The 12,127-nt window shown below is 47.2% G+C and overlaps 1 protein-coding gene across 2 annotated transcripts in view; it reads left to right on the top strand.

Moving 5' to 3' along the window:
• Wwc1 (WW and C2 domain containing 1) overlaps window positions 1-6,421 on the top strand; it is a 141,898-nt gene extending 135,477 nt beyond the window's left edge. Inside the window, exons 20-23 of one of the 2 annotated variants that reach the window (XM_059270350.1) lie at window positions 2,160-2,252; window positions 3,564-3,800; window positions 4,423-4,544; window positions 5,613-6,421. In XM_059270350.1, coding sequence (XP_059126333.1) covers window positions 2,160-2,252; window positions 3,564-3,800; window positions 4,423-4,544; window positions 5,613-5,679 — 519 coding nt within the window. In that variant the 3' untranslated portion in view covers window positions 5,680-6,421. The remainder of the gene's footprint in view (window positions 1-2,159; window positions 2,253-3,563; window positions 3,801-4,422; window positions 4,545-5,612) is intronic. The other variant, XM_059270351.1, reaches the window with a different exon arrangement.
• The last annotated feature ends 5,706 nt before the right edge of the window (window positions 6,422-12,127 follow it).

Here is a 12,127-nt window from a genome sequence, read left to right as displayed (position 1 = left end):
GTAATCCTTTTGTCCCAGCCTTCTGACTGGCTGGAATTACTGGTCTGCAACCACTAAGTCTGATGCTCCCTGTGACATGAAATTACTGTACTTCTCGGCCTCATTTTTTTCTAGTTTGTTAAGTAGAAGCAGTGATAATATAATGATTCTCTTCCATGTGTGAAACTAAGCCTATTGGGATGTCTGGAAATAGGAGGAAGTGGCATTCAAGACTAGCATGATAGTGTAGTCATGTGATCCCAGCACTTAGGAGGTGGAGGCAGGAGAGTCAAGCCTAGCTTCAGCTGGGGTTCAAGGCCAACCTGGGCTACATGAGACCATGTCTCCAAAAACAAAAACAAACAAAAAGTGAAGTTCAAAAATAATGCATGCTAAACTCAGTTGCCCAGTGGTGGGTGATGCTGGAATTCAAATGCCAGCGTTTGGGGCTGTATCATCTCAGTGGTGATTTCTTGGCACTCAGAGCACTAAACTTTATATTTGTTTTTTTATCACTATCACAAAACTTGCTCAGTCCTTCTAATAGCTCTGTATTGCTTTATTTTAGAAGTGAGGAAAAAAAGCTCAAAAGGGACATTTCTGAGGGTCTGATTGGCCAAATAAGTATTTGAAAGAAAAAAAAAAAAAGAATAATGCATCTAGCCGGGCGGTGGTGGTGCACGCCTTTAATCCCAGCACTCGGGAGGCAGAGCCAGGCGGATCTCTGTGAGTTTAAGGCCAGCCTGGGCTACCAAGTGAGTTCCAGGAAAAGGCGCAAAGCTACACAGAGAAACCCTGTCTCGAAAAAACAAAAACAAAACAAAAAAAAAAGAATAATGCATCTAGTTTTTCCTGCTGTCTAATAACACAAAAACACCTAGGCCTAAGGATCAATTGTCCCGATAACTTCAGGCAGGAAGGGGCTGTGACACATTTTTAAAAAACAAGAGTCACTTTTAATTGAAACAATAGAGTGTGAGACCCTCCTCTGGTCCCTCGTGCAACCAATAGGCTCCTCTACATGAATTTCACAGTGCTATGCACAGCCTGGGCCCGTGGTAGCACACTGGGCCTTGAACTCTCCATTTGGTGATCTCTGCTTGTGAACTGTGAAACTGTCTTTGTCTCTCTGGAATGTCATTCAGACAAACATTCCAGAGAATAACTCCAAGCACGGAGTTAGGGGCTCGACACACGTGGTCACTGTTTGTATCACTATTTCCCTGCTTCTGGTGTGGTTCAGACCCTGCCTGGCACGGGACTGTTACTGTCATTATCTTTGATAATGATGAATAGTCATGAAAATAATGAGACTAATAGCTTTTCAGTAGAGGCCCACAGCAGTGAACTGACAGCTGCCAGGCCAGTGCAGTGGTGTGGGCCATGCCAACCCTGCCCCTTTTGCAAATAAGACTCAATCGAGAAATCACGCTGTCCTCACCTGATAGGAAAAGACTGTCGTAGATGAGAATGGGGCCCTCTGGGGAAACATGAAAAAATGAGCCAATAGAGGGCTTTGAATGGGGGAAATGCCTGAGCTCAACTCTTGCAGAGCCTGTACGTTCCTTCTCTGTAAAGATGTGGCTCCTCGGCCTTGGAGCAGCCTCTCTGTGCCCCAGCATCCCTTTGCTTGCAGTACTGGAGACCCAGCTTATGCTAAACATGTGCTATACCACCGAGCTACATGTCTGGCCCACGTATCTGTCTCCAAAGTGGTTCTAGTTGAGTCACTAAAGGTGGGCTCTCTGGATGACAGGGACAAGGGTCTGTAAGCATCCCTTCCCATGGTCAGACAGAGGGACAGTGTATCCTGCAGTGGCACTCTCATCATCAAACCCCGCCGAGCAGTTCTTCAACAGCTTAGGGAGTGTTCTGTGACTCATGTGCTCCCGGGCCCTGTGTGCAACATGGGGACAGTCCTCACACGGTGCTGTGAAGATGCAGTGAGGTGGCCCCGTCTCATTTGGCACCATGTGGAGACGACTGAGATAGAACAGCACACACCAAGCCTAGTACATGTTTAGCGAATGGTCACTTTAAACGGGCGAGAAGTTCAGAGCAAAACCTGGAATGGGGAGCTCAGTGTCTGGGTCAAGTTCAGGAAGGTCATCTCCTTCCTGTTCCCGGGGAACCTTCCAGAATGCATCATTACCATGCCTGGTTTGCTTTCTCTCTTACAGCTGAATCGAAGTGACAGTGATAGTTCCACTCTGTCCAAGAAGCCACCTTTTGTCCGGAACTCCCTGGAACGTCGAAGCGTCCGGATGAAGCGGGTAAGATTCGCCCTGGAGCTCTTCGTGTGCCTGCTGCTTCATTTCTGGAAAGCCTGTGGATAGCCCAGGGCTGGGGTGTCAGGGAGAAGGGAGTGGGACGGGGCAGGCAGGATGGCGTGCCTGTAAAGGTGCTTGCCGCATGCCCCTGATGACTGAGATCGATCCTGGGAACCCATGTGAAAATCTGAGAAGAGAACCAACTTCTCCAAAGTGTCCTTTTACCTCTACGTACGCACCATATATGCACATACCTGTATTCTCGGGTGTGCGTGCACATGCACAGTGATAGCTAGACAGATAGACAGGTATTCACTCTGGAAGAATATTCTAGAACTTCTGCATTCAGCTATTTTATGCTTGTTGGGGGCTGGGAAAATGGCTCAGTGGGTAAGAGCACTTGTTTTACAAGCATGAGAACTCAAGTTTGAATCCCCACATAACAAGCCAGGCATGCCTGTGTTTGCCTGTCACCCCAGAACGGGGGATGGAGTTAGGTGGGGGGGGGGGGGAGGTGGGGGGGAAATGAGTGGCTCCTGAGAGCTCATTAGGCAGGCCTAACCAAAATGGCAAGTCCTGGCTCAGTACCCCATCTCAAGGCAATAAGAATAGGGAAAGACACCCAACACCCTGTTCTGGCCCCTTACTAAACACTATGGCTGGTGACCAACCCTTTAGCATATGGGCCTTCTTAAGCCCCAGCCATGACTCTAGAGATCAGGGACAGGGTGCTTGCCTAGTGTGTGCAAAGGCTAGTACTATAAAACAACACACTCAAACAATAGCACAACCTAGAATGTCCACAGGCTAGGAGACTGCCTTCAGGCATGGATTGATCCAAGAACTGAAAGAATACCAGTGGGCCTCTCGCCCGCCCGACACTCCTCCTACCAGAGAGCTGAATTAAACAGGGTCGGGCTACTGCAGGCGCACAGTCAAGGGGATGTGCAGTACCACATGTGCTGAGAGCGGAACCCGAGGACAGGGCAGCAACAGACACCATTCACAAAGTACAAATGCTCAAAACACTGCGCTGGAATCTCAGCTTTCCCACTCGGGCTCCGCCCACTTTAACTTAGAGACTCATCTGTGCAGATAGTAACAGCTGGGTCCTCGGAGGGCCGTGGTGAAGCAGGGTAACTGGAGTAGAGTACCTCGTACATCGGACACACGCTGTATGACTGTGAGAGTATGTTCTGTAAGACAGGGTGCTTGCACATAAAGGAGGACAGGTCTTGGGGGTTCAGGGGACGAGGATCTGTGGGATTTCTGGGCTAATCCCTCTGGTGGGTGTGCGCATCATCTCCACCCCAGCAGCCTTCATCCGTCAAGTCCCTGCGCACAGAGCGCCTGATCCGCACCTCGCTGGACCTGGAACTAGACCTGCAGGCCACAAGGACCTGGCACAGCCAGCTGACTCAGGAGATCTCGGTGCTGAAGGAGCTGAAGGAACATTTGGAGCAAGCCAAGAACCATGGGGAGAAGGAGCTGCCACAGTGGCTACGTGAAGATGAGCGCTTCCGCCTGCTGCTGAGGATGCTGGAGAAGAGGGTGAGTACCACTGCCTGGCTGCCTTCAACAGCCCTGTGATGCCACCGCAGGTCCCCCGAGGGTGTTCAGGGATGCAGGCAGCCCTTGACTTGGCTCAACGGGTGTTATCGTTGATGGTTTTGTGTGAGTGATTGTGATTCAGTATTACTCTCCATCAATCCTTCATCAGATGTAGCAAGTACCTCATCCAAGTGGGCCATGCACTTAACAGAAAGCTGAAGCAGGAGAATTACCAGGAGTTCAATACCTGCCTAGACCATAGAGTGAGTTCTAGTCTATACTAAACTAGAGTGAAACCCTGTCTCCAACACAAACACACAAAACAATCTTTTTCTTGGTCTGTGAAGTTGAAGCCACCATAAAATCTCCCCTTCCGGGCACCTGAGGCGTAGGGAAGAAAATACACCTCACCAGGCATCCCTTGTCTCATTTCCTACAGGCAACAGGGGACTTCTGTTCCCTGGCCCCATGCTCAGGCCTCACAGGTAGATGATGTGCACACAACCCATTATCCTTCTGCATAAAGCAGATCCCACGGTACCGAGCCCACCTTGCCGATGGCAAGTCCTACAGAGCAGGGGACTCTCTCCCATGTGAAACCCTTGTTCGCTCCGCCTCGCAGGTGGATCGTGCAGAGCACAGGACCGAGCTGCAGACAGACAAGATGATGAGGGCGGCCGCCAAGGATGTGCACAGGCTTCGGGGCCAGAGCTGTAAGGAGCCGCCGGAAGTGCAGTCTTTCAGGTGGGTCAGTGATCCCAGGTGGATGCCTTCCGCGACCCAGCCAGCCCGTCTTTGCTGGCCTCACTGCTCCCAGGCCCTGCTCCTGGGCTCGGCCTCCATTGCAAGCAGAGCTGTAGCCAGCCCTGGAACAGCTGTTCATTCTCTGCCAGGCTCCCATAACGCTCTGAGCACCGTGGTGCTGTTCTCGGTCCCTGCACGACTCAGCCCCGTTCGTGAGATCCCGTGGTTTAATGAATGAGCCACCTGCTCCACCGTTTCCTCTTAGCCTTCCCGGTACTGGTAACGGAAGAGGCCTGGCTAGGGACAAAAGGGCTTGGGGTGGGGAGTGGGGTGCTATGGATACTCACCTCATTTCCTGGCTTTGCCTCCCTGCCTGATAGAATCACAGCTGTGCACTTGCCTTGCTGGGCCACTACGTGTCAGAGGAGGGTCACAAATGCCATTTGGCCCGGGCCTCCCAAAACAAAGGGATTTAGAGTTACCCTCTATCCACCATATTGTGAGTTCAAGGGCATCCTGGGTTTCAATGAGACCCTGTCTCAAACACCCAAAAAACAAAAATAAATTAATGTTCATATGCACACAAATGTGTGTGTGTGTGTGTGTGTGTGTGTGTGTGTGTGTGTGTGTGTTTCCTGTGTTGAACAAAAGATAGTTGATCATGCTAATGGATCTCTAACCAGGCATGATTTTGTCTCCTATGTCACTGAAGGGGACATGTGGCTATGTTAATACTTTTTTTTTTTTTTTTTGAGATGGATCTATGTTCTATATCATATGTTTCTCCATTGGCCTCTCAGTACCACCATGCTCAGAGCCCACAGGTTTCAGATTTCCCAGTCAGAGTTCAGACATGCTGATAGCATTTACCAGCAGCCGGGGCTATCACTAAATATCCTACAGTATGTAGCCAAGAATGACCCAGCTCAGGGATTGGGATGTCGCTCAGTGGCACACTGTGTGCTTGGCATACATGATGCCCTGAGTTTCAGACCCAAAGCAGAAAGACTTCTCCTCTCCATGTATATTCCAAGCGAGCTTGAGACACCTACCTGTTCTCCATCACAGGGAGAAGATGGCATTTTTCACCCGGCCTCGGATGAACATCCCAGCTCTCTCTGCAGATGACGTCTAACCACCGGAAAAGTATTTCACTGTTGCACGGACCATGCTGTGAAGGTTGACTGTGGCTAAAGTTATTTATGAGGCATTATATGAAGGTACCGAGTCACAAGTCCCCAAGCTCTCTTACTGGTTTGCAGACAGACAGACTTCTAAGTTCAGGTTTTCTTGTTATATTTAAACAATGACAAAATAACCATAACAACAACAAAAAACCAAACAAACAAACAAAAAAACCAGCATTCAAATGACAAGATTGTATAGTTTGTATATTTAGGAATGTATTTTTGGGAAAGAAAATTTAAATGAACTAAAGCAGTATTAAGCGACTGCTATTCTTTAAATTGTCTAGACTTTTTTTTTTGTACAGCAACAACTTTTAGAGATTTCCCTGCAATAAAAAGTCGTGTTTGAGGAGCCATCACCCTCAAAAAGAAGTGCTGTAGATGACACAGCACAGCTAACCTGCCCTCGTTAACGTATTTTGTACAATATTACAAAGAGGAGAATGTACAGAAACCGTGGGGGGGATCCCAAGATCGTCCACAGATCATTGTGAGCTGTGATGTGTTTTTAATGTGGCCACCTGACCTGAAGCAGGCAGCATGAAGCTGGCTGAGCAAGGCCAGCCCAAACCAGTGACAGGCTATACCCAACTCGGATGCCCAGTGAAGCCGCTGATGGAGTGGGGGGAGGGCTGCGGAGAACTGCATTTGGATTTCTCTCTATCAATAAAGTGGCCTTTTAAGAAAGCATTTCTTGTCATGTGTTTCCCTGGAATCCTTCGCTTTTGTTGTTGTTGTTTGTTTGTTTGTTTGTTTTCGAGACAGGGTTTCTCTGTGTAGTTTTGGTGCCTGTCCTGGATCTCACTCTGTAGACCAGGCTGGCCTCAAACTCATAGAGATCCACCTGACTCTGCCTCCCAAGTGCTGGGATTAAAGGCGTGTGGTGCCGCCGCCGCCGCCATCACCACCTGGCGAATCCTTTCGTTTTTCTGTCTCTGGTTTCGCTCACCTCCCAATCCTGCCAAGTTTGTTGGTTTTCCCTTTTCTTTTATTTTGTTTTTTCTACCCATTCATTCACTGGATTAATGTGACTGCTCAGCTCTTTGTAAACAAAAGGTCTGATAGCATATGCCTGTGATCCCGGCACCTGAGAGGTAGAGGCAGGAGTTCAAGAACATCTCGGCAAGCCAGGCGGTGGTAGCACATGCCTTTAGTCCCAGCACTTGGGAGGCAGAGGCAGGAAGATCTCTGTGAGTTTGAGGCCAGCCCGGTCTACAGAGCAAGATCCAGGACAAGCACCAAAACAACACAGAGAAACCCTGTCTTGAAAAAAACCAAAAAAGAAAAAAGAAAAACATCTTGGCAACAGGAAAACCTGTCTTAAAAAAACTGAGACTGGGGAGATGGCTCAGTGGATGCTCTTCCAAGTGACCGGTTTTTGATTCCCAGCACCCACATGGTCGCTCACAATTGTATGTAACTCTAGTTCCAGGGTCTTGACACCCTCTTCTGGCCTCTCTGGGTACTGCATGCACATGGTACACAGCTATCCATGCACACACAATACCCATACACATAAAAAATACACACAAAAAATAAATGACTAATGGGGCTGGAGAGATGGCTCAGCAGTTAAGAGTTCTTGCTGCTCTTTCAGAGGACAGAAGACTGGTACACAGACCCCACATCAGTCAGCTCACAACCACCTGGAGCTCTACCTGCACTCACGTGCACGTACCCACATGTGACACACACAAGGACACACAATTAAAAGTAATAAAAGGTTTAAACCTAGTTTCATTATTGTAAAAGGTAATACCTAACCATAGCAAGTCCAAAGGCTACACAATAGCCCTAGCACCACATCTTTCCCCTCACCACGCACCTCAACCCTATTTAAAAGTTTATCTTTTTGGCTGGCTTATCTTTGCAATATCCTAACAGAAGGTACTATTATGATCATCCCTATCTTATGATTTGGGGTTATGTTTTGAGACGGGGTCTCACTATGTAGCTCAAACTGACCTCAAACTCAGAGCAACTGTCTTGCTTCAGCCTCTCTGGGATTATCAGCCTGACTTCACGGGGAGAGAGATTTATTTTTGTTTTATGTGTATGGGTGCTTTTCCTGCTTGTATGTTTGTGTACCATGTGGGTGCTGTGCCTATAGAGACCAGAGGGGGCGATGGATTCCCCTGGAACTGTAGTTACAGGCAGTTGTTAGCATCATGCGGATGCTGTAAAATTCCAGTCTTCTGGGATAAGTCAATGCTCTTATTTTGTTTGTTTCGTTTTTGTTTTTTCACTTTTTTTTTAAGATTTTTTTTTTTTTATTATGTATACAGCATATATGACAGCAGGCCAGAAGAGGGCACCAGATCTCATTACACATAGTTGTGAGCCACCATGTGGTTGCTGGAAATTGAACTCAGGACCTCTGGAAGAGCAGTCAGTGCTCTCAACCTCTGAGCCATTTCTCCAGCCCAAAATATTTGTTTATATTATTATTATTATTATTATTATTATTATTATTATTATTATTATTATTTTCGAGACAGCGTTTCTTTGTAGCTTTGGAGCCTGTCCTGGAACTCACTTTGTAGACCAGGCTGGCCTCGAACTCACAGAGATCCGCCTGGTTCTGCCTCCCGAGTGCTGGGATTAAAGGCATGTGCCACCACTGCCCAGCCTTTGTTTTGTTTTTAAGACAAGGTGATTCACTGTGTAGCCTTGGTTGTCCTGGAACTTGCTCTGAAGACCAGGCTGGCCTCAAACTCACAGAGATCCTCCTGCCTCTGCCTCCCAAGTACTCCTCTGACTCCCCAAGTGCTGGGATTGAAGGCGTGCACCACCACCACCACCCAGCTGGCACACACTTTTAATCCCAGCACTTGGCAGAGTGAGACGAATATCTGGGAGTTTGGGGTGAACCTATTCTACATAGCAAGTTCCAGGGCTACGTAGTGAAACCTTATCCCCACCACCACCACCTGCCCCCCCCCCAAAAAAGAGGCACAAAGCCCTGGGTTCAATCCCAGCACTGGAAGAAAAGAATTAAAGACCCATTGTCATGTAGTCCAAGCTGCTGTCTAATTCACTATGTAGTCAAGGCTGACCTTGAACTCTTGATTCTCCTGCCTCTGCTTCTCAAGTTCTGGGATTTCAGGCCTGGATTACCATGTTCATCAAGGATGACCTTGAACTCCTGATGCTCCTGCTTCCACCTCCCAAAGGCTAGGATTGCAATATATTATTCTGCCACATCCAGGTCATTGCTAACTTATGTGTACACTGCCAAAGCTGAGCATGGTTATAATCCCAGTACTTACCAGGTCATAAATTCAAGGCCACCATGGCTTATGTAAGAGAGTTCCAGGCCAGCTAGAGCTGTAAGTCAGTCTTAGAAGATAAAAAAGAAAATTGAAAATAAGTTCTGTCCAATTCCTCTCTTTGTCCATCCTTTCTTCCGCGTTGACTGCATACGGTTTTTAAATGCACCATCAGAGCTCCATATAAACTAAAAACATGCTGCCCAGACATTTAGTTCCTGCATGGGCATCGTCCCCAGTGCTTGAAAGGCAACAGAAAAGACAAGACTTTGGAAATTGAAGCCCTGCATTTTTATCCAATGTCTACTGTTGTGGCTCAAATTACTGAGATCCACTCTCCACTGTTGTCGCCCACAGTGCTGAGATCTGCTCTCTGTTGTTACAGACTCACAGTGCTGAGATCCACTCTCCACTGATGTAGACCCACAATGTTAAGCCACAGTAGTAAAGTTTATATTTTACTCATTAGGGATAACTCATTTTCATATCTTTGGCCTTTACCATTAGTACAGCTATTCCCAGGGTACTTTGGACTAAATAAATGTATTAATGGGACTATGGTAAGGACAATCATCCCTTTACTGTCAACCACAGGATAGTGGGTAAATGAAGCTAATTGGAAATAGCAGGTCACAGGCTTGACATTATGGAACTTCTTGCCGATACTTGTATGTATCTCATTCCCCTGTTTAATGTCTCATGCACCGGACATACCTCGTTCACTACCTCAGCCCCTGAGCCAGAGTGTTCCCTAACACATGACCGATACTTCAACAATTACTTAGTGACTAGCTGAAGTGAAGGCCACAGTCTTTCTATCTTGTTATAGAGACATTTCTCAGTGGTTTGTGACCTTTCCTTCCTTTCTTCCTTCCCTCCCTCCCTCCCTCCTTTCTTTCTTTCTTTCTTTCTTTCTTTTTTTCTTTTTTGATTACCTGGAGACAGGGCTTTACTCTACAGCCCAGGTTGCCCTAAAACTCACTTAACCCAGGCTGGGCTCAAATTTACACCAATCCTGCCTCAGCATCCCAGGTGCTGGGATTACAGTTATGATCCACTATGCTTCACGGTTGTTTGCCTTTTTTAGGAGTTGTTGTGATAAGCAAAGCCTTGATGCAGCATCTCCCCAAAGTAGGCTTAAGCACCACTGGTGACACTGTAGAAAACTATAGGCCAGGAGTGGTGACACCAATGTAACCCCAGAACACAGTAAACTCTTGAATACTAGGCCAGCCTGCTCTAATTAGCAAAAAGAAAACACAGGTAGATTTGCCTGTGTTCTTTATTATTTATAACAATATATTAATTTTTAAAGATTTTCTTATGTATTTTATGTATATGGGTGTTTTGTCTGCACGTATGCCTGCACACCAGAAGAGAGCATCAGATCCCTTGGAAATATATGTTTATAGATGCTTGTGCATTGCCATGTGGGTGCTGGGAATCAAACTTGGGTCCTCTGGAAAAACAGCAGTGCTCTCAACCACTGAGCCTTCTCTCCAGTCCAACAATGTATTTATTTAATATATAGCATCTATAACCAGCACACTAAACCCATGGATTCATAAATGTTTAGGATGATAAAATTAATAAATTTTAAGGTAGCCTGGTGGTAGTGATGGTGGTGATGGTGGTGCTGGTGGTACTGGTGGTGCACACCTTTAATCCCAGTACTTGGGAGGCAGAGGCAGGTGGATCTCTGTGAGTTCAAGGCCAGCCTGGTCTACAGAGTGAGTTCCAGGACAGCTAGTACTGCTTCAAAGAGAAAACCTGTCTCAGAAATAAATAAACAAACAAATGAATGAATTTTAAGGTAAACTAAGTCCATCTTGGTGGTAAATGCATATTATCTTAGCCCTTGTGAGGTAGAAGAAGAAAAGTCAGAAGTTCAAGACCATCCCTCCACTACACAGTGCCAGGCTACCCTGGGCTACCTCTTTCAAACAAGACAGTTGGGCCTGAGAGAAGCTGCAGGAGGCTGCCTGGCCCAAGTCATTCTATCATATTACTTTCTTGGTAATTAAAACAGATTGTTAGCATGGTATGGTAGTGCATACCTGCTGTCACTGTGCTGAGGAGGCTGAAGCAGGGGCATGGAGAGTTGGAGGCTAGAATGGACTACAAAGTATTGTCTCAAAACACACACACACACACATGTCGGGCATTGGTGGCGCACGCCTTTAATCCCGGCATTCGGGAGGCAGAGCCAGGCGGATCTCTGAGTTCGAGGCCAGCCTGGGCTACCAAGTGAGTTCCAGGAAAAGGCGCAAAGCTACACAGAGAAACCCTGTCTCGAAAAGCCAAAAGAAAAAAAAAAAAAAACCACACATAACAATGAAAACTGTTGTTTATTTTGTCCTTCCCCTTTCAGACATAGTCTGTAAGTTTGAGGACCTTTTCTGTCGTTCATTCTTGACATCCTCACATCCCGGAGATAGTGTCCAGTACATTCATGTGAACAACAACAACAAAAAGCTTGTTTACCAGAAGGGTGGCTTTAGGGGTTCTGTGCCCAGGTCTGTGCCTTGAGAGACAGAGTCTATGCACATGCCCCCACATTAGTCCAAGCACAGGGCAGCTTTGGCCTAAGGCTCTGTGATGGCTATTCTTGGTTGTCAACTTGACTCTATCTGGAATGAACTATAATTCAGAAATGGAGGGCACATCCATCAGATGTGATCCAGATCTTGAGGCAAGTAGACCACATACCTTGAGGCTGGAAGGCACACCTTTAATCTGGGCCACATCTTCTCCTGGAAGCCCGTATAACGACAATGAAAGAAGGAAGGGTTCGTTCTTTTGGCCTGCTTGCCCTTGCCTTCTCAGCACATCCATTCCAGCTGAGACGTCCATCCTTGTGGGACTGAGCAGCTACTAGACTCTTGGACTTTGCATTCACAACTGGTCATCGTTGGACCACAGCCTGTAAGTCATTCCAGTAAATTCGGGGCGGGGGGAGAAGGAGAGGAAGAGAGAGAGATGCATTCTGTAAGTTCTGTGACTCTAGAGAACCCTGACAGGCTAGAGAACAGTCTCCTGAAATCCATCCTGCCTGGTCCTGTCATCAGTTAGTCTTGCTAGCACACAGCTCTCTGCCTCTTTCGCAGTGCCTCCTGGATCCCGCCAG

This window comes from Peromyscus eremicus, chromosome 8a (assembly GCF_949786415.1).
Source record: "Peromyscus eremicus chromosome 8a, PerEre_H2_v1, whole genome shotgun sequence".
Classification (NCBI taxonomy): domain Eukaryota; kingdom Metazoa; phylum Chordata; class Mammalia; order Rodentia; family Cricetidae; genus Peromyscus; species Peromyscus eremicus.
Note: the sequence above shows the minus strand (reverse complement) of the source record. Positions and strands in the feature narration are given on the sequence as shown.